At 48.6% G+C, this 17,123-nt stretch overlaps 4 protein-coding genes across 5 annotated transcripts; 1 reads left to right on the top strand and 3 right to left on the bottom strand.

Annotated features, from left to right (window-relative positions):
* Nucleotides 1–5,980: 5,980 nt before the first annotated feature.
* Nucleotides 5,981–8,014, bottom strand: LOC117849446 (aldo-keto reductase family 4 member C10). The gene is made up of 7 exons (XM_034731003.2): nt 7,776–8,014; nt 7,398–7,448; nt 7,236–7,312; nt 7,031–7,118; nt 6,647–6,919; nt 6,292–6,543; nt 5,981–6,192 (listed from the first exon to the last, which is right to left on the bottom strand). The coding sequence occupies exons 1-7, from the start codon at nt 7,884–7,886 to the stop codon at nt 6,109–6,111; spliced, it is 936 nt and encodes a 311-aa protein (XP_034586894.1). The 5' UTR covers nt 7,887–8,014; the 3' UTR covers nt 5,981–6,108.
* A 969-nt stretch (nt 8,015–8,983) lies between these two features.
* LOC117850269 (CASP-like protein 5B2) lies at nt 8,984–11,593 on the top strand. The gene is made up of 3 exons (XM_034732089.2): nt 8,984–9,492; nt 10,224–10,356; nt 11,190–11,593. Exons 1-3 carry the CDS (start codon nt 9,362–9,364, stop codon nt 11,388–11,390), a joined length of 465 nt encoding a protein of 154 aa, XP_034587980.1. The 5' UTR covers nt 8,984–9,361; the 3' UTR covers nt 11,391–11,593.
* Nucleotides 11,594–12,565: 972 nt separating this feature from the next.
* Nucleotides 12,566–14,529, bottom strand: LOC117850270 (small ribosomal subunit protein uS8z/uS8w). Of its 2 annotated transcripts, none has more exons than XM_034732090.2 (4): nt 14,507–14,529; nt 13,343–13,486; nt 13,093–13,253; nt 12,566–12,977 (listed from the first exon to the last, which is right to left on the bottom strand). In XM_034732090.2, the coding sequence occupies exons 2-4, from the start codon at nt 13,473–13,475 to the stop codon at nt 12,879–12,881; spliced, it is 393 nt and encodes a 130-aa protein (XP_034587981.1). In that variant the 5' UTR covers nt 13,476–13,486; nt 14,507–14,529; the 3' UTR covers nt 12,566–12,878. The 2 variants fall into 2 exon arrangements, with proteins under 2 accessions (XP_034587981.1, XP_072148849.1); XM_072292748.1 differs by lacking the exon at nt 14,507–14,529 and adding an exon at nt 14,320–14,477.
* A 603-nt stretch (nt 14,530–15,132) lies between these two features.
* Nucleotides 15,133–15,868, bottom strand: LOC117847653 (uncharacterized). Its single transcript, XM_034728893.2, has one exon. The coding sequence runs from the start codon at nt 15,752–15,754 to the stop codon at nt 15,494–15,496; it is 261 nt and encodes an 86-aa protein (XP_034584784.1). The 5' UTR covers nt 15,755–15,868; the 3' UTR covers nt 15,133–15,493.
* Nucleotides 15,869–17,123: the final 1,255 nt, after the last annotated feature.

Raw genomic sequence — 17,123 nt, 5'->3', positions numbered from 1 at the left:
TGCAGCCATGGCATCAAAACGATGCTCATCTCACATTCTATCATGTGTGGAAGCATGTGCAGCCCGTTCGTGGCAATCCTGATAGGCGCTACAGGGCCTACACAAACGAGTTGGATGCTGTCACGCAACACCAGGTAATTTGCTCACCATAGTTTTTTAAGCTCTATTCCGTATAATGACAGATGAAATAAGTATTGCGTACAAATTTTTGAAGGTTGAATGGAAACCGTACGACCGTCAGCAGCTAAGCCAGATCGTATTTTCACCGACGTGCTACAGAGACAGAGAGTTGTGGAGGTGCACGACTCCAATGATCTTGTACTACGTCGTAGAGTTCCATATGCCGCATAGGGTGATGCGGCAGTTTGGGAGGATGCAACCGTGCCCTCCTTTGGAATTATCGACTTCGCAGCAGCTGCATAGGTATGCAAGAATCAATAACTACTGCAGGTTATTCGATACACGTACTTAACATGTTATACTAATACTTCACTAATTTATGATGCAGGATCGACCGCAGAAAGAGGTATAAGGAGAATGATTGGAGGGTGAAGCATGCTCAGTACCTCATCCTGTGGGAGAATAGGCAAAGATGCGATCCTGAAGGTGGGCCGTACTGGCGAGCAGGACCAAACAATGAGTACATATGATGGTACTGTGCTTTGATGAGAACTAAAGTGAAACCATCTTGGAGTAATGTGCCCATTGAGGATGCACCGTCTGACTCGTCCGATGACATAGCTGACGTGTACGACACGGTGACATGCTATGGGACACAGCCTGAGCGTGCACCTCTCCACGACTACATGGTAAGATTTCGGTTTGTAATTATAGTATCGTAACATTGATCATTCATGGGATGAAAACTATGCGTACAGGGACAGCAGCTTGCAAGGCTTGCAAACGAGGCGGGCGTGGTCATGGAGCGCGCAATCGGATCCGGTGATGGTGTGCTTCGTCAGTTCGCGGAGGTACAAGCCCAACCTAATTTCCACTTATGCCCGTACTACCTTCGTAACCCTATCAATATCATAGTCATGAATATATGCTACTTACATGTTGTAGAGGGTTCGGAAAAGCTGCAGGCGAATGGCCATGAGGATGAACTGCATGTCGTCCTCATATGTGCACCACGGGGGCAATGGCCAGGGTACTTCTTCATGATCACGTCGGACTCCATTGGCGACTCCCCCCAGGGCTGCAACACCATCCACTGCTGCAGGTCCTAGAAGAAGGTCACGAGGCAAGGCACCCGCATCCCCTCAGGCAAACGAGGACTCTGAAGGTGAGCAGTCCGAGGATGACAACCCTACATATGGTGAGGAACTGGAGATTTCCGGCATGATCGATGCTCCACCTGCGACTCAGACACAGGGAGAGTCCAGCCAGGTACATTCACCAGTTTCCCCAAATTCAATTCTAGATTGTTAATGTTCACTTCCCGAAGTGTCATACACTGGCATGCTTTCTGCCCAATTATTCCATAGGAACCTGCACCTCGTACCCGGATGCCACACCGGCAGTGGCGTTCCCGGGACCACACCGACGTTGGCAGCGCCAATGTGCTGCCCACGCATCCAAGGAGGGAGCGTCGCCCAAGAGATCCTTTTAGCCCTCCGGTTGAGCGGCGGCCACGACAATGAAAATTGCATGTCTCAAGTGTGATGCACTAGGTGTGCAATTTATGTTATCTGTGTGTGCAAGACTGTTGGAACTGTCACGTGTGTAAAAGACTAAGTTGAATGTTAGTTTCATTTCTGTCCGTAAAATGGTATATGTTTGCTTCGTGACATACTTGTGCTTCGTGTACTTTTTCTTAAATGTTCGTACTAGTAGGCTACCGCATACTAGAGGAGAGAGGGAATAATTTCATGGTTCAAACTAGTTTAAGAAAAATCAGAACAAAAAAAGCTATTTTAGTTTCATCAGCCGGATTGTGCAAACCTAGTGAAAGTGCTTACCGCGGCAGCTGAGTCGGCGGGAGTCTAGCAGCCCAGAAAACCTACTAAAAGTTTTATGTATTTGGCGTGGCACGTCACCCCTGCCGCGCCCCTCCGCCTGGCGCGGCAGCCCCCACCCCCCGGAACCTATTGAAACTTTTATGTAATTGGCGCGGCAGCTCACCCCTGCCGCGTCACTCCGCCTGGCGCGGCAGCCACCTCCCCCAACCCAGGATACTACTGAAACTTTAATGCAATTGGCGCGACAGCTCCCTCCTGCCGCGCCACTCCGCCTGGCGCGGCGGCCCCCTCCCCCACCTCGGGAACCTACTGAAACTTTTATGCAATTGGCGCGGCAGCCCCCTCCCCCACCCCGAACCTACTGAAAGTTTTATGCATTTGGCGCGGCAGCTCCCCCTTGCCGCGCCACTCCGCCTGGCGCGGCAGCCCCCTCCCCTACCCGGCAACCTGCTGAAAGGTGTATGCATTTGGCGCGGCAGCCCCCTCCCTCACACAACCCCGGGAACCTACTAAAATTTAGAGTCTGCTAGTGCGGCAGGCCCCCTCCTTTTTCCATGCGGTCGATCTTTTAGGTCCTTTTAGATCCGCGGAGGAAAATTAGGATTATTTGGGAGAGAACCTAAAGGAACCTCAAGGTGACCACGACTGATCCTCAAAGGTAATGGACAGAAAAAATATAATATCGTATAAAATTGACGGGAGGAGGCCGAGTCATTCACATTTGAATTGATGGTCAGAGGCGAATACCCATTACAAAATTGGAATAGCGAGAATAGCGAGTCTTGTGATAGTATATGCAAGTAACATACTACCAAAATGGAAACATTGACCGCAACCATGCACGCAAACTCAATACAAATAACATAGTACATGTTTTGTTAACAGAGAATCATAGTTGTCACAATAAACATAGTTCTCTCACAAATGAAAATAGTTTTTGACAACTAATCGTAGCTCTCAGAATAAACATAAACATAGTTATCTCATAAATGAACATAGTTTTGACAACTAAAGAGAAATATGATCCAGCTAAATCAACACGTTCATCTAGTCCGAGTCACCTTCACATAGTAACTCGTCGTCATCATCATCATCATCATCCCCGGCAATAACAACTCCCTTCCCTTTCTTATCGACATTAACCTTACCAACAGGTAAATCAGGAACAAGAGCCTTCATCGTCTTCATCTGTGTCTCTTCCGCTTTTTGTTGTAACTCTTCCATTTCAATCCTTCTCTTTCTTGCCCTAACCTGCTGCAAATATTCTTCCCATGAACCCTTAGGGTATTTCATATTCGGATCAACCACATAACCTAAGCGATCTCTCTCCTCCCTCAACCTTTGTTTCTCCAACTCTCTCTCCTCCTGCAACTTCCTCCTATTTTCTCTCTTCTCATTTTCAGTTAGAGGTCGTGGATACTTGGATCTATTCTGCCTCCAATACTTAATAATAGTTTCCCTCGCATAAAGTCCTTCAGGCTCCACTCCAGTCTCATGAACCATATCTTGGTATATTTTCCCCCAAAGCAAGTCGCCGTCAGGGATAGGCACATCATACTCCTTCCTAATCTTTTCTATCAGTTATTGTTATTTTCTTGACTTCCATGGTTCCGATGTATTACCCAACTTTAATAACAAATCACAACGACCAGAAAAATCTTCCTAATCACATGTCCTTCCCTCCTGCAACAATAATTTCATATTCTTACAAATTTGAAACAAGTTCCAACCTTAATAACACACAAGAGACGAGTAGTTACTAACCCAGTAATTGCCATGTGCATTGCCACAAAACAAACCATATCCAAGCTCGGAAGGCACCACAGCTTCTGTTGCCAATATACCACACTTGCATTTACAACTAGGAGAGGACACACATGGCCACGGTGCCTTTCCACTCTCGAACTCCCATACTTGCTCCTCTGTTGGCCATATTGCCTTTGGGCCATATATATACTCATTGAAATCACACAACGGCCATCCATCCTAAAAAAAACGGTGACGACATTATAAGTGACCATATATCAATAAAATTATAACTGCTAGCTACACGTCATACTAATATTCTCATAATAAACTTACATGAGTCTTTAGTGAGCATCAAAAGAATGGAGTGAACTTAGGTGGAACCCCTAAGTTAGGACGCATAAGCTTAGTAGGAACACCACACTTGCACATGGGAGGATCCCTCACACGCCTACAAGCAGCCTCCTGCTTCTCCTCCTCGGTCATCCTAGGTGGGTTTGGTGGAGGAGGAACCCAACGCCTAAACTGATAGTATGGTTTAAGCTTTGTGCTATGATATGGGAATAGGCGGATCCTAGGATCATATTTGTCGGGTCCATCGATCCACTGAAAGAAATCACAAGGTGCAGCAGGCATTGGATTAAAAGTCCACTTGCATACGTAGAAGGCTCTTCCGGCTGTCTTTGGATGCCTTGATTGTTTCACCTCTGCTTCCACGCCACATCTACAAAGAGGTACCGGAAGGGCAGGAGGTACGGGACCAGCAGCATTGGACTCGCCCACATAACGCACATACCACCTAGGCCGCTTGTATTCACAACCAAATGACGTCATCTCACCTAGACATCAAGTGCCACAAAATTAATACACAAATAAACTTTACACACGTAATCCATACGAACTATATACATCATTTCGAAAAAATGCAAACACTCCATCTACAAAATACAAACACTTAACCATATCAACTATAGCAACTATATTAAGGAACAAAAATATGAGACAAATTAATTGAACATATAAAAAAATATACATGCCATGTAAACTACACAATTGGATAAATATAACCTAAATCAAAGCATTCAACAAGTTCTACACGTCAATATCGCGAGCAGAGACTCAATTGCGTCTGAACTACGGATCATCTAACACAAAACACCATTGCATTTCATTCAACATTGAAATCATCAACCTAACCCTAATTCATCTAAACATCTCCGATCTACCAAATGCAGTGGTAAAACACGAGAAAAAGTAGGGGATACCGTCCACACAAAGCGGTCACCAATCCTCAACTTTCCCCCACCGAAATCGTCGGATTTTGGATGGATTTGGGGGTAGGGCGGCGGGCGGTGGCGCCAAGAGCTTCGGGCGCGGGGTGTCTGGAGGAAGAAGAAAGGAGGAGGGAGGGAGGAAGGAGCCGGCGCGCCCGTGTAGGTTGGGCGCTGCCGCGCCAGGCGGGCTGGCGCGTCAACGCTGCCGCGCCAGGCAACCTGGCGCGGCAAGCGCCCGCCCACGTCAGCGCCCACCTGGTGCGGCGAGTCGCCGCGCTAGCGTGGCAGGGGTCCGCTGCGCCAGTGCATGTGGCGCGGCAGAGGCTTCCTGCCGCGCCTGGCAGTCTGGCGCGGGCAAAAGGGTCATCTGCCGCAAATAAAGTTCAGCTGAGGTTATTTTTAAAAATAAAAATAAAAAAAGTTAAAAATAAAAAAAAATTCCTCAAGCGTAAGCTGCTCGAGCTTATGTTTTGCTAGCTTCACCACCGCCGGAACATATATAGTCGGAAGTAGGCATCAGTGTCGATGCTGAAACGAACGCCAACGACCGTCCGTGCAATAGTGGGAGGGGCTTGAGACGCAAGGCTGCGTGTGAGCCTGAGAGGTCTCGACACGGGTGAAGCATATGGAATTATGGATCGATAAAGGGCCTGTTCGCTTCAGCTTATTTAGCCGGCTTATCAGCCACTAAACAGTATTTTCCTCTCACAACAAATCAGTTGTTTCAGCTTTTCAGCCGGTTTATAAGCTGAAGCGAACAGGCCCAAAAGCAGAGGCCTGCAGAAATGCAGGGACCTCTAATCAGAAATCCTGGAAACTGGAAAGCCCTCACATCGCCCGGGAACAAAGTGCGCGACGATTGCCTCATCCGGGAGTCGATTTCGCAGAAGAATCTTGGGTACTCAGTGTGACTCCTGTCCCCAGCTGTCGGGGTTCGGTTTGCTAGAATTTTGCACTGGGAACAGTCCCTGATTTCAGCCTCGGCAAAACCCATGCCAATGCCAGCAAAAGCGCAATTTATTGGATTACCGGTTACACGTACACTTCATTTCTGCCACAGTTCAGACAAAGTTATTCTTGTACGCCTGGCCAAGTAATTTTTCCCCCTTGACCTGCCCGTCAGCCACTCAGATCTCGCCATCCCAAAACTCCTCGATGGACTTGAACACGCCTTCCGGGTGCACGAAGAAGTCCCCGCGAATCAACCTCTCCTGCAAAAACACGGTCGCGAAACAGGAAACCGTAAGTACTTCGCCGTGCAGCAGGTGCATGGCCATGGGTTCAGCTTCTGAATTTCTGGTGCCACTTGCCTGCTCGATCTCGGAGAGCTTGGCGAGCAGGTCGTCCGGGATGGACCAATCGTAGACGTCGAGGTTGGCCCTGATCCTCTCCTCGTTGGTGCTCTTCGGGAGCACGCTGTGCCCCATCTGGATGCCCCAGCGCAGCGCCACCTGCGCCGGCGTCTTCCCCAGCTTCTCCGCCGCCGACACGACGGCCGGGTGCTCCAGCACCGCGCCGGCCTTCACTGAGGCCGTGCCCGGCGAGCCCAACGGCGAGTAGGCCTACGCGATACACGACAGCCAAGAACCACTGGTCAATGGTCACACACACTACCATAATACCCAAGAAAGAGCTCGGCTCGGTGAACTGATGAACTGCGCGTACCGAGAGGTGTATCCCTTTGGACTCGCAGAAGGCGCGGAGCTTGCCCTGCTGCCACACGGGGTGGCACTCCACCTGGTCCACTGCGGGGGGCACGCGCGCCACGGCGAGCAGGTCCGCCAGCTTCTTGGAAGAGAAGTTGCTGACGCCGATGGCGCGCGCCTTGCCGGCGTCGTACAGCTTCTCCATCGCGGCCCACGTCGCCGGAATATCCGACGGGATGACGCTTTGCGGGCCAAAGCCGGCGCCTTTCTTCATCCTGACTGGCCAATGGACCTGACACGAACGATACCAGCATCTTCAGATGAATATTTTTTTTCTTTTCCTCTGAAACTGTAACAAGATGATGCACGGCATTTCTTATGCGTAGCAGTTTAGCAGACTGACAAGGTAAAGATCCACATAGTCGGTTTGCAGGGCTTTCAGCGTGCCGTCCAGTGCAACAGGGACGTCCTCCGGCGCATGGTTGGTGTTCCTGCAGAAATGTTCCAAGATGCGCGCCATTCAGTGATGTTCCAAGATTATTGCAAGCGGAAGTGGCCAGGTACTGAGCGATAACGTTCAGGTCCCGGAACCAGAGAAGAGGACTGACCAGAGCTTGGAGGTGATGAAGAGATCCTCACGCTTGACTACGCCCTCGTCGAGCACTCTCTTAAGACCCAATCCGACCTGCAGAGCAGCAGCGTTCAGATTGATTTCATCGATTGTGATACCATTCGCTGCACTGAAAGAGTAGATGCGAGGAGGAAATCACCTCCTTTTCGTTGTTGTATGCTTGTGCACAGTCGATGTGCCTGTAACCTGCCTGCACGTTAAGCGGTGGATAAAGTTCAGAACCTTTGCTCTAGAAAATAGTGGACAAATTCATCAAGGAAGAACAGACTAGTAGTAGAATGAGTAGGCTGAAGCATCGAAATGGGACGTAGATGAACACATAAGTGAATCGAGATAATTGGTCCATTCCATCAGTTTAGCATCCCAGTTTACTGGTGATTTTTATCTTGGATGACGAGCTCATGAGCATCTAAAATGGCGACATGAACAGCCATGCCAGCCACACGTGCTGACTAGCAGGACAGCAGCGCAGAACACGGGGGGGGGGGGGGGGGGGGGGGGGTCACAACGGGCTCACCTTCACGGCGGCGTAGACGGCGTCGCCGGCGACGGCAGGGTCGGACTGCCAGGTGCCGAGCCCGACCGACGGGATCTTGGCGCCGGTGTTGAGGACGAAGTGGGTGGCCATACGCTCGCTATCCGCGCTGCCTTTGGAGCCACACAACACAACAGGACCCTTGGATGGTACCACGTAATGGAAAGCCAGTCGCGTCAGACGGTCAGAGAGCTGCCTACACGCCGCGCCGAACTTATAGGCCGGCCCCGGCGACGAGCGCTGCATTGTCACTGACGCCGATGCGGCAGCGATCGGGGCGGTGGTCCTGACGATGAGTTATGGGCGGCTGGGCCCGCCTCGTCCCGCCACCTCGGCCGGTGGTTGGATGTCTCGAGATTGCTGGAGGTTTTTGCTACAGCAATCGCGATTTTCGTGAAAGCGGGGACAGGACAAAGGCGTTTCGGCACGGAACAGGCCTGTGGGCCTGCACGGAGCCCCCGTGTTCGAAAGCCCACCGCATTACTGCCCAGCCCAGACGTGGTTGCAATTTCCTCTTATAATGAAAACGAGTGCTTCCGATCGGCGGCTATCGCCTGTCCTTTTGAGCCAGCCGAAGGGAGAGATCACTCCCTCCCAAATGAAGCCGTCGAACTTTCAATCCCCTTTCTCATAAAAGGAAACTTTCAAGGCCGCCGGCCGATTTGTCAATCGACGCAAAAAGAAGTTACAACGAACATTCGCATATTTGCACCCAGTCCCCTCAGATGACTCGATCTCTGGCCGCGCCCGATTAGGTCCCTGTCCCGTGTCAGTTGTCAAACGGTCCAGTTCCAAAAGCAAACCTCTATCAGGCGTGCACGTTCTCTGAAAAAAGAAGCACACAACGTAACTCAAACCCAAACCCTGCACGAGAATCATTTCCCAATCCGCGAAACCCTGTCACCCCAAAGGCCAAATCGAACCGATCGTGCGCCTAATCCCCATCCACGCAAGCGCACCTCCCATCCCATCCCATCCCAAAAAGGCCAAAAGAGACCGCCGCCCCACTCTCCCAGTCCCCCGTACGGCCCCCGCTCGTTAATTACACGTCGGAAAACCGCGGCCACTCGGATAGCTCACCGCCACCCACCCGCCCGGTTGGCCACCCGCGCCGGCAGCAGGCGCACGCGGAAGCCGCCAGCGCACGCAACCCCGCCGCGCCTTTTGGCCCCTCTCCCGGCCGGCCGCGTCGGCGTCTGGGAGACTGGGGGCTGGGATCCAGTACCCAAGGGGCCCCACGCCCGCGCGCGTCAGCGTCGCACCAACCGCCGCCGCCGTGGCGCCGGCACGGGCAGCAGCAGCCTCCGCCCGAAATTCCCGTCTCCCCCATTTCAAGCCCTCCTCCCCTCGGCTACGCCGCTGCTGTTCGGCACTTGTCATCAATTCGTTAGTTAAAGGGAAATCCCCTTCGCGTCCCCTCCGCCTCGCACCTAAAACCTGCTGCGATCCGCCCACCCACCACCAGCCCACCCGATCAGAGCGCGCGCGCATGGCCGATCGGCGCGGCCGCTGAGCGGCGGCGGCGGGAGTGAGCGGCGGGGGCGGCGGGAGGTGGGCGGAGGGAGGAGATGCCGGGGCTGGCGGGGAGGCCGGGGTCGTGGGGCGGGCTGGTGCTGCGGGTGGGGCAGGCGTTCTTCGCCGCCGCCTGCATCGGCGTCATGGGGTCGTCGCTCGGATTCGCCAGCTACACCGCCTTCTGGTAAGCTGCTCGAAAACCACAAACCTCTCCCCGTTGACCTCTTCTTCTAGCCTTCCTCATCGCCATATGTTGGTTGGGGGGCTTGGGGTTTCCCTTTTCTCGTGAATCTGTCTGTCCTTGGCGGCGACCGGGAAGCAGTTCGATATCTACAGCGTAGGTTCGCTCTCGCGTCTCAGGTGGAGCAATGCGAGTAGACTGGGGTTCCGCGTCTTCGGTCTGAAGCTGGGGCATGGTACGCGGTCAGGAGTGGTACTTACCCCATTTTGCCTCGGATCCCTTGTTGTCGACTCATCAGTTATCATAGTTTCATTTAGCGGAACCCTGGAGTGAGGAGGGATGGACAATTAACAAGTGGCTTTGTTAATTTCCGGGTAGAGTTTTGTTGGTTTGTAAGGGGCTTTAGTTGGGAGGACTGTTTGCAGCATTTGAGAGGAAAGTTCAGACGAAATTGTGGTCAGGCCATCCAATTGCGTGGGTAATTTGAAAAATATATAGGCATGGTGAAATTGGAGGTGTATTCAAAAAGCCATTTTGTTTGATATGGTGTTAGGAGCTAGAGAAACATGGGCCGCACATGTACAAATTCCTACATCTAATGGTGACCTATTTGCAGCGATGGCATTTTTGTTGGTGTCTAGTAAGCTGTTAACTCAGATCAGCACAACTAGTTGGGCTCGTAAACTTTATCCTTTGAAATGTGTGATGAGCTCATTTGGTCTTTCACATTTCAGCTACTTGGTTGCATCAATGGGACTTCAGATGTTGTGGAGCTCTGGACTTGCATGTCTGGATGGATATGCCATCAAAGTCAAAAAGGATCTCACCAGCCCAATTCTGTTGAGCTTATTTGTCGTTGGAGACTGGGTAATGACTAAATTCGTATTGAAACTCTAGTCATCTATCTTTTTGTCTCGATTTCTCCTAAAGGGTTTTCTATGTCTCTACTTAATTGTTTTGATGAACATATAAAGTTGTATGCTTGGATGTGTTGTTACAATGTTTTATACAAGCACCGAAGTTGCCCATATGGAGAAGCCGAACTGAATGATCCTTTTGCTGTTCTTTTCTCTATCGTTTACCCGTAAATTTTGCTATGCTGCTCCTGCATTAAAAAAATGATGCTTTAGGATTCTTGATGTAAAACTTTTGAACCTTTTTACTAGCAGTTTATTGTAAATATTGATACCAAACACATGATATTTGTAGATTTATCTTGATTAGTCAAGTTTTGTATATATCGCAATAGATTTTGGTGGCTGCTGTTATGTTCTAGATACTTTTGATTTGAGAAATATCACTTGTCTGTGATAGGAGGAGTAATACTAATCTGTGTGCCTCATTCTCTCATTTTCAACATCCATGCACCACACATACTAAACGAGTGCTACTTCAACAATGCAGTTTTAAGAGTGAACTTGTGTTGATTATTGCCCCCCTGTTCTCCTTGAAACGTAATGACAGTTTCATATTAGTGAAGTTAATATTAGTTTGTACTTGGCAAAGTTTGTTTTGCTGTACATTATTTTTGCTCCTCCTATATGTCAGCTTACTGTGGCTGAGTTTCGATCAGATTTCAGCATTACATGTCTATCAAATTGTACGAGTCTAGCCCTGTTTTCATTTGGGTGGTGTTCACAGTTCGTGTAACCACGTGAATGTTTTCAGCAGTACTAATGAAGCCAATCTATTAAATGCAGGTAACAGCAATTTTGTCATTCGCTGCATCGAGCTCAGCTGGTGGTGTCGTAATTCTGTTTCAAAAGGACGTGCTCTTCTGCAGAAGGTATCCCCAACTCCCTTGCGGAAAATACGAGCTCGCCACAGCATTTGCCTTCCTGTCTTGGGCACTCAGCGCTACATCAGCCCTGATCATGTTTTGGCTCCTGGCTGCGTCCTGATTTTGTTTATGATCGTGGGATAGCAATGTTTATAGGACCTCTTTTTTCTGCTCTTCTCTCTTTGTAGCTTTTACAAAGGAAATTTACCATACCACGTATTTAGCAAACCACATAGCCCCAGAATGGAAATGTTGGGATCATGTAAAGTCCATGGAGTGAACAATTACTAATGATAGAAATTGCTGAATAGATGCTTTGCATCAGATGCTGGTGAGTTAATTGCCATTTTGCTATCTTTGAGGTCGGTCTCCAAAGGGAAATTGCCTTGACCACGCAGCTTTCTACGTCTATCTGATTATTATCTTTTGATAGCTATGGGATGATGCCAGCTGACCTCACACACTGCAATCAAGCAGTTCTATTGTAAATAATCTAAATAAAACAACTTAATTGAGTTTTGACAGAGACCACATTTATATTGGGTGATGCAAAATTTGCTCGAGCTCATCTGGAGGCTATATGCTGTCGACTAAACTGAACACGTTGGCTAATTTCACATCAAATTAGTTGTTTTGAATTTCTGTGAAAAAAACACCAATGTTCTGCACAAAGTCTAAAATAGTAACCCATCTGAATGACGTATCTGCATCAGAAATCCCGACGCGTTCAGTGTAGAGAAGCTAACGTCGAAATAATGTACAAGGATTAGAGGTTTTATTTACTCCCGCTAAACTGAGAAGAACAGGGATGGCAGCCACAACAGCTTAGCATGTATCAGCACTGCCTACGCGAGTCCATCAGACAGAGATACAGCTCCATGTCCAAACATGATGAACGCTCAGTCGCATCTCGCATCTAATTATTGGTGTCCAGACAAGACCATTTTGGTTGATGGCCAAATATTGGCACAAGTCAATTAGATAAGTTTTACTAAGTCAAGTTAGCATTTGGTTCCAGGTCAAAACTTGGCACGCCAAACTTTTATCTAGGATGTGCACCATACACCATGTGCGCATAATATCATGGAAGATATCCTTGCAAGCCAAGTTGTGGCTACCTTTTTCTCTGCCACAAGTTAGACGAGAAGTGCCGGGAAAAGTTAGGCAAGAAAGTGTGATAACCCTATGCAATCTTGGCAATGAAGCAAACAGGCCACCTAGCAATCATGAATGTCAAAAACAAATCTAGTGTGCTGCATCAATAGCTTTGTAACGTCAATGTAAAACACAATAATAGAAATAGAATCATCTGGCTGTCACGATCCAAAAGTACCAAAATCTCAAAACTTTCATGGTACAAAGGCTGAAAGCCTTTTCTAAACACAAACGGAGGGTAGAAGAAAGAGACCAATAGACTCAGTAAGCAAACTGGCACCAGTATGATCCAAAGCAATTGCATTTGTTCAATCTGGCTCATTTGAACTGAAGGATTACAAGCAAAAAAGCATAAATGCCATTCCAAAAAGAACACAGGCATAATCCTACTACACCGATGTTAGGGACGAACATCCTACTACACTGATTCAAAACCCTTCCATTAAACTGCCATCTAGTAGAAAAACCCTAGAACCTTGCCACCAACATTCTTCCTTCTGGCCTCTTCATGATCCATGATGCCAGCAGAGGTCGTCAAGACAATGTAACCGAACTGCACAAAAAACAGTGAAAAGTAATTAGATTATTAAATCAAACTGCACCATACGTGTAGATACCTAGCGTTAGAGCTGTAGTTCTAAATGGTGTAGAATAGCAAAGGAACTGACCTGACGGGATGGAAGCAGCCTAGCAGTCCACCCTTCAATTTCCTTGACGCCAACATCAAAGCGAGGACTGATTACTCCACACTTGTTCAGCCTGCCATTCAACTCAACAACAATCTTCCCAGCACGATGGTCATCAACATACTCAAACTCACCAATATACCCTGTAGAAAAGGACAGCAGTCATGACTCATTGAATCCTTTCCGTGCTTTCAACAAGTTCCAAATAAAATGTAAATAAAAGAGAACTAACCATGCTTCTGCATCACCATAAGGAACTTTATGATCACCTTTGAAGAAGGCCTGATCATCACTTGCCTCTTCCCACGCTTCTCAGCATTGTACATGCTCTTGAGGGCATCATTCAAGACGCTAACTCTCACCATCCTTAGCTAACCTGCAGAGGTATGCATCAATAGACTTGTAATACTGCCGCGGAGACAACTTTGAAAACAAAATAGTAACTAGTAAGGTATCAAATAGAGGTTTACTAACACAGTAACACTAACAGGTAGCATTTCAAAAAGGTAGCAACAAAAGATCATTTATGATAGACAGAAAGGAATAAAAAGAAAACACAGCATGTAATTAAATTGCAAAACAGAATCATCCTCACCCACAAGGCCACAACCACAAGGTTTATCAATAATAATGTTCCATTAGTTCACAAACTGAATAAACACTGGATGTGCAAATCAGGGAAGAGACAGCACAGCTTTTATGGGTAGCACAATATGTGAAACAACATTACTGCCATCATTTCCTTTTTTGAGAGGACAACAGTAATTGCTTACCTAAAATAGGAGACTAGATAGCCTTGAACCCTCATGTGGCCCTGGCCTACAATCATAACAGCCACATGGCTTTTCACCAGAGACTTGCAAGACCCAAAGGAGAATAAACACAATGGCATTGCTACTTCATCAAAAACATTTGGTGTGCTAAGAACAATTGTCTAGACTGGTTACACTTGCTGCTGCAGGGGAACTTAGTTCGCATCTCAATCTATGACTGTTAAATCGACTTATTATGCACGGAGCAATACCAAGCATTACTCTGCACAGCTAATGTCGTTTTGAGCCAAGACAGAGGTTATTTGAACAGATCAAAATCCCCTAGCTCTAACTCAACTTTCTCAATAGGAACCCTCACACGACACAAAACTTTGGTCGCAAACATCTGCAACGATCCAAAAGAGGCCTTTCGACAAACATCATACAGTTTGCTTACTTTGTTGGAGATCAGGACGTATGTTTACATCCTTTGTTACAAAGCTCAGAAAAAAAGACACTAACAAGTAACACCACAGCAGGCCGATAGCTGGGAGGTTCAAATTTCCACTAACGACGGCAGTCGCTCCCAAGTCCTAACGAACTACAAAACGAGGGATTGGGTACGGGATCCGCTGGTTGCGTACCTCTCAAGAGGGGGGGGGGGGGGGGGGGGGGGGGGGGGGGGGGGGGGGGGGGGCAGGGGCGGGGAGCCAATCTCCCTCCTGCTGCGCTGCGACGGAGAGGCAAGCAGGAAGAAAGCGACGGCGGCGCAGGACGAGGATGGCAGAGACGACGAGCGAGGGTTTGGGGTTCTCAAGGCTAGAGTGGGCCGGTGTTTGGGCTGAGCCCAAATGAAGCCCAAAAGGAGGGTTATGTATGGTGGCCGACGGATTTGCTCCTCGGGGAAGGCCGTTGGCCCATTCTTCCTCTTGGATCGCAGTAATGCACTGTCCCAAAAATCTGAATATGCCTCTACTTTCTATCGTTCCAAGTATCCCCTGAATAGCGAAACAGGTTTCAGAAACGAAATCGGCGAGCATCTCTAAAATGCTACAATCTTAATTAGTTCGATTGACGAAGAGAGTGGCAAAGCTTCCCTTTGGAATATAGGAGGAACTAATCTTACTGAAGTAGGATGGTTTTTTTCTTCCAATTTCTCTCGAACAAACTGGGTGCAGTGTGAGTTCTGACAATATAATAGCCACTTTGTATGCACCCACGCGTCTACGTGTAGTTCAAGCCTAGAAGGCTAGAACTTGTAGGCAACATGTAAATGTAAATGTGCATACCACCAGTTTGGAACGCGTGAACTTTTTCACGCGTTCCACCATTTGTGTGGCATTTTATTCCAACAGATAATACACAATTCTCACTCTAGGCTATGGTGCAAAGCCTCCTTGGGAGGATCTGCTCCTATGCATTACATGGCAGATCACAATAACAAGCTAATAAAACAGAGAAAGATTATGTACACCTACACGGCAACTTAGGCTAATATTCACAGTTGCTCAGCATCATCTGCATCCACACACAACATATCTGATCTCACTACTACCCCCACTGCTTGCTACGAACCATCCTTCGCTTGCTTTTCTTTTCTTGGCTCCCAGTCCCAGCATGCACTTCCATTATCACGGTTCACGGTCCAGGGGACGCCGGCGCTGCATCGGGAGCCTCGCCGGAGACCGCCGCATAGCGCCGGCCGAACCGGAGTCCACAGCCGACCGGGAGAAGAGATCGCTCGCCGTCACCTGGTACCGGCCGGAGTCCCCCGGGAGGCGGAAGTAGGACGTCGGCGACGGCTCGTCGAAGATGAGGTCAGTGAAGGAGACCTGCCCTTCCTTCCTGTACTGCGCGACGGCCCTGTAGATGAACGGGATGAGGCCTTCCATGGCCGATAACCTTCAGAAGCTCAGGAAGCTGGGAGAGGGGAAGAGGATGAAGGAAGGAGAAGCAGTTACGACACTCTGAGAGAGGTTTTTCTCCTGAGTCGGCAAAGGAGAGGGGAGGGCGAGCTTAAAAAGGGAGACAAAGATGCATGATTTGGACACTTGAAGCGGATAGAGACCAAGTGGAGTGCTTGCCAAGGATCAAACTGTAGCTACTAATGGCTTGATAAGATAGTACTAATAATTAGTTTTTCTCAGACAGCTTGAGAGTAACTCTGAATCGAATGTGTCATGTCAAGGTACTCAAATCTGTCAAATGCGGCTTCCTGGTTTTAGTCGAAGTGTGTACATTTTCCATCTTTCCTCAGATCATCAAGCTTTTGTAAAAAAAATTATTTTTACATGAATTTCAGTAGGGCATAGGAGGTCAAGGCACTAGTGACACAATTCTGAAGAAAATATACAAACGTGAGGGAGTTTTGAGGTATATTGCTCGCATTTTTGTCAAGTTTAAGCTTTTGGCTGAAGTAGCTACTAATTGCCCGCTGTTATCAAGTCTAAGCTATCAAGTCGGTAATTTCCTTCGCAATTAAAAAGCCAGTAGTTTCATGCCTCGCAAAAGTGGATGGCTTTGCGCGGTAGAATTCCAGCACGGGGTAGGAGACTTGAACGCAAGGGATGATCAATCTTAGAAGGCGAGTTTTACAAGTGGACAGCGACGCGCGGCGCGGTTCAGTGCGGGAATACCTTTTCTCAATTCATCTATCTCTTGGAAGCATACGGCTTACCTGCTACAAAAGAAAAGGAAAGGAAGCCAAAAGCCACATCTGACTGCTCCCCCGACCATGAGACCATGATTGGTTATCCAGCGGAATTCTTAATCCGCGCGCGCGCGCGTTTCCGCCCTCGCCCGGTGGCGTAATCCGTTGGAAATCCCAGCGCCAGCACGGAAGGATCCTGAATCCCGGTCGATCTCGCGTCACTCCAGCCGACTCTGGCCGTGACAAGACAAGTCCGCTGCCCATCTAGACGATGACTTCTGAAGCACTCTCGCGCACCGGAGGATTAGAGAATGGTAATCCCTGCAGCTCGTGGGGTCGTGTCTCGTGTGGCTGGAACTGAAGCCTGGACGTATGATTGCGAGGTTGACCGGGATAAACTAGTGCAGAGCAATTTGTTTATCTGATCGTGTGGGAGACTGAAGATGCCGGTCAGACAGCAGTTCACACCGGCCAGACCAGATCATCTGGTGGCTGGTGGTACTATTCAGTTCCTGCTGCGTCAGCAGTCTGCTGGTAGGAATGTTTTTTCTTGTCCCTGGACAGCTGCAGCTGATCGGGTAGATGATATTGTTGAATACACAATTTGGATC

Source organism: Setaria viridis, chromosome 3 (genome assembly GCF_005286985.2).
Source record: "Setaria viridis chromosome 3, Setaria_viridis_v4.0, whole genome shotgun sequence".
Lineage (NCBI taxonomy): Eukaryota > Viridiplantae > Streptophyta > Magnoliopsida > Poales > Poaceae > Setaria > Setaria viridis.
Note: the sequence above shows the minus strand (reverse complement) of the source record. Positions and strands in the feature narration are given on the sequence as shown.

Excerpts from the sequence above, each read along its gene's own strand:
- LOC117849446 (XM_034731003.2), bottom strand. The coding sequence starts at position 7,886 with ATGGCCACCCACTTCGTCCTCAACACCGGCGCCAAGATCCCGTCGGTC. Across the intron at positions 7,313-7,397 it reads CATACAACAACGAAAAGGAG|GTCGGATTGGGTCTTAAGAG; the intron begins GTGATTTCCTCC and ends GCTGCTCTGCAG. Across the intron at positions 6,544-6,646 it reads CCAAAGGGATACACCTCTCG|GCCTACTCGCCGTTGGGCTC; the intron begins GTACGCGCAGTT and ends TGTATCGCGTAG.
- LOC117850269 (XM_034732089.2), top strand. The coding sequence starts at position 9,362 with ATGCCGGGGCTGGCGGGGAGGCCGGGGTCGTGGGGCGGGCTGGTGCTG. Across the intron at positions 9,493-10,223 it reads GCCAGCTACACCGCCTTCTG|CTACTTGGTTGCATCAATGG; the intron begins GTAAGCTGCTCG and ends TTCACATTTCAG. Across the intron at positions 10,357-11,189 it reads TATTTGTCGTTGGAGACTGG|GTAACAGCAATTTTGTCATT; the intron begins GTAATGACTAAA and ends TATTAAATGCAG.
- LOC117850270 (XM_034732090.2), bottom strand. The coding sequence starts at position 13,475 with ATGGTGAGAGTTAGCGTCTTGAATGATGCCCTCAAGAGCATGTACAAT. Across the intron at positions 13,254-13,342 it reads TATGGTGATGCAGAAGCATG|GGTATATTGGTGAGTTTGAG; the intron begins GTTAGTTCTCTT and ends CCTTTTCTACAG. Across the intron at positions 12,978-13,092 it reads GGCTGCTTCCATCCCGTCAG|TTCGGTTACATTGTCTTGAC; the intron begins GTCAGTTCCTTT and ends TTTTTTGTGCAG.
- LOC117847653 (XM_034728893.2), bottom strand. The coding sequence starts at position 15,754 with ATGGAAGGCCTCATCCCGTTCATCTACAGGGCCGTCGCGCAGTACAGG.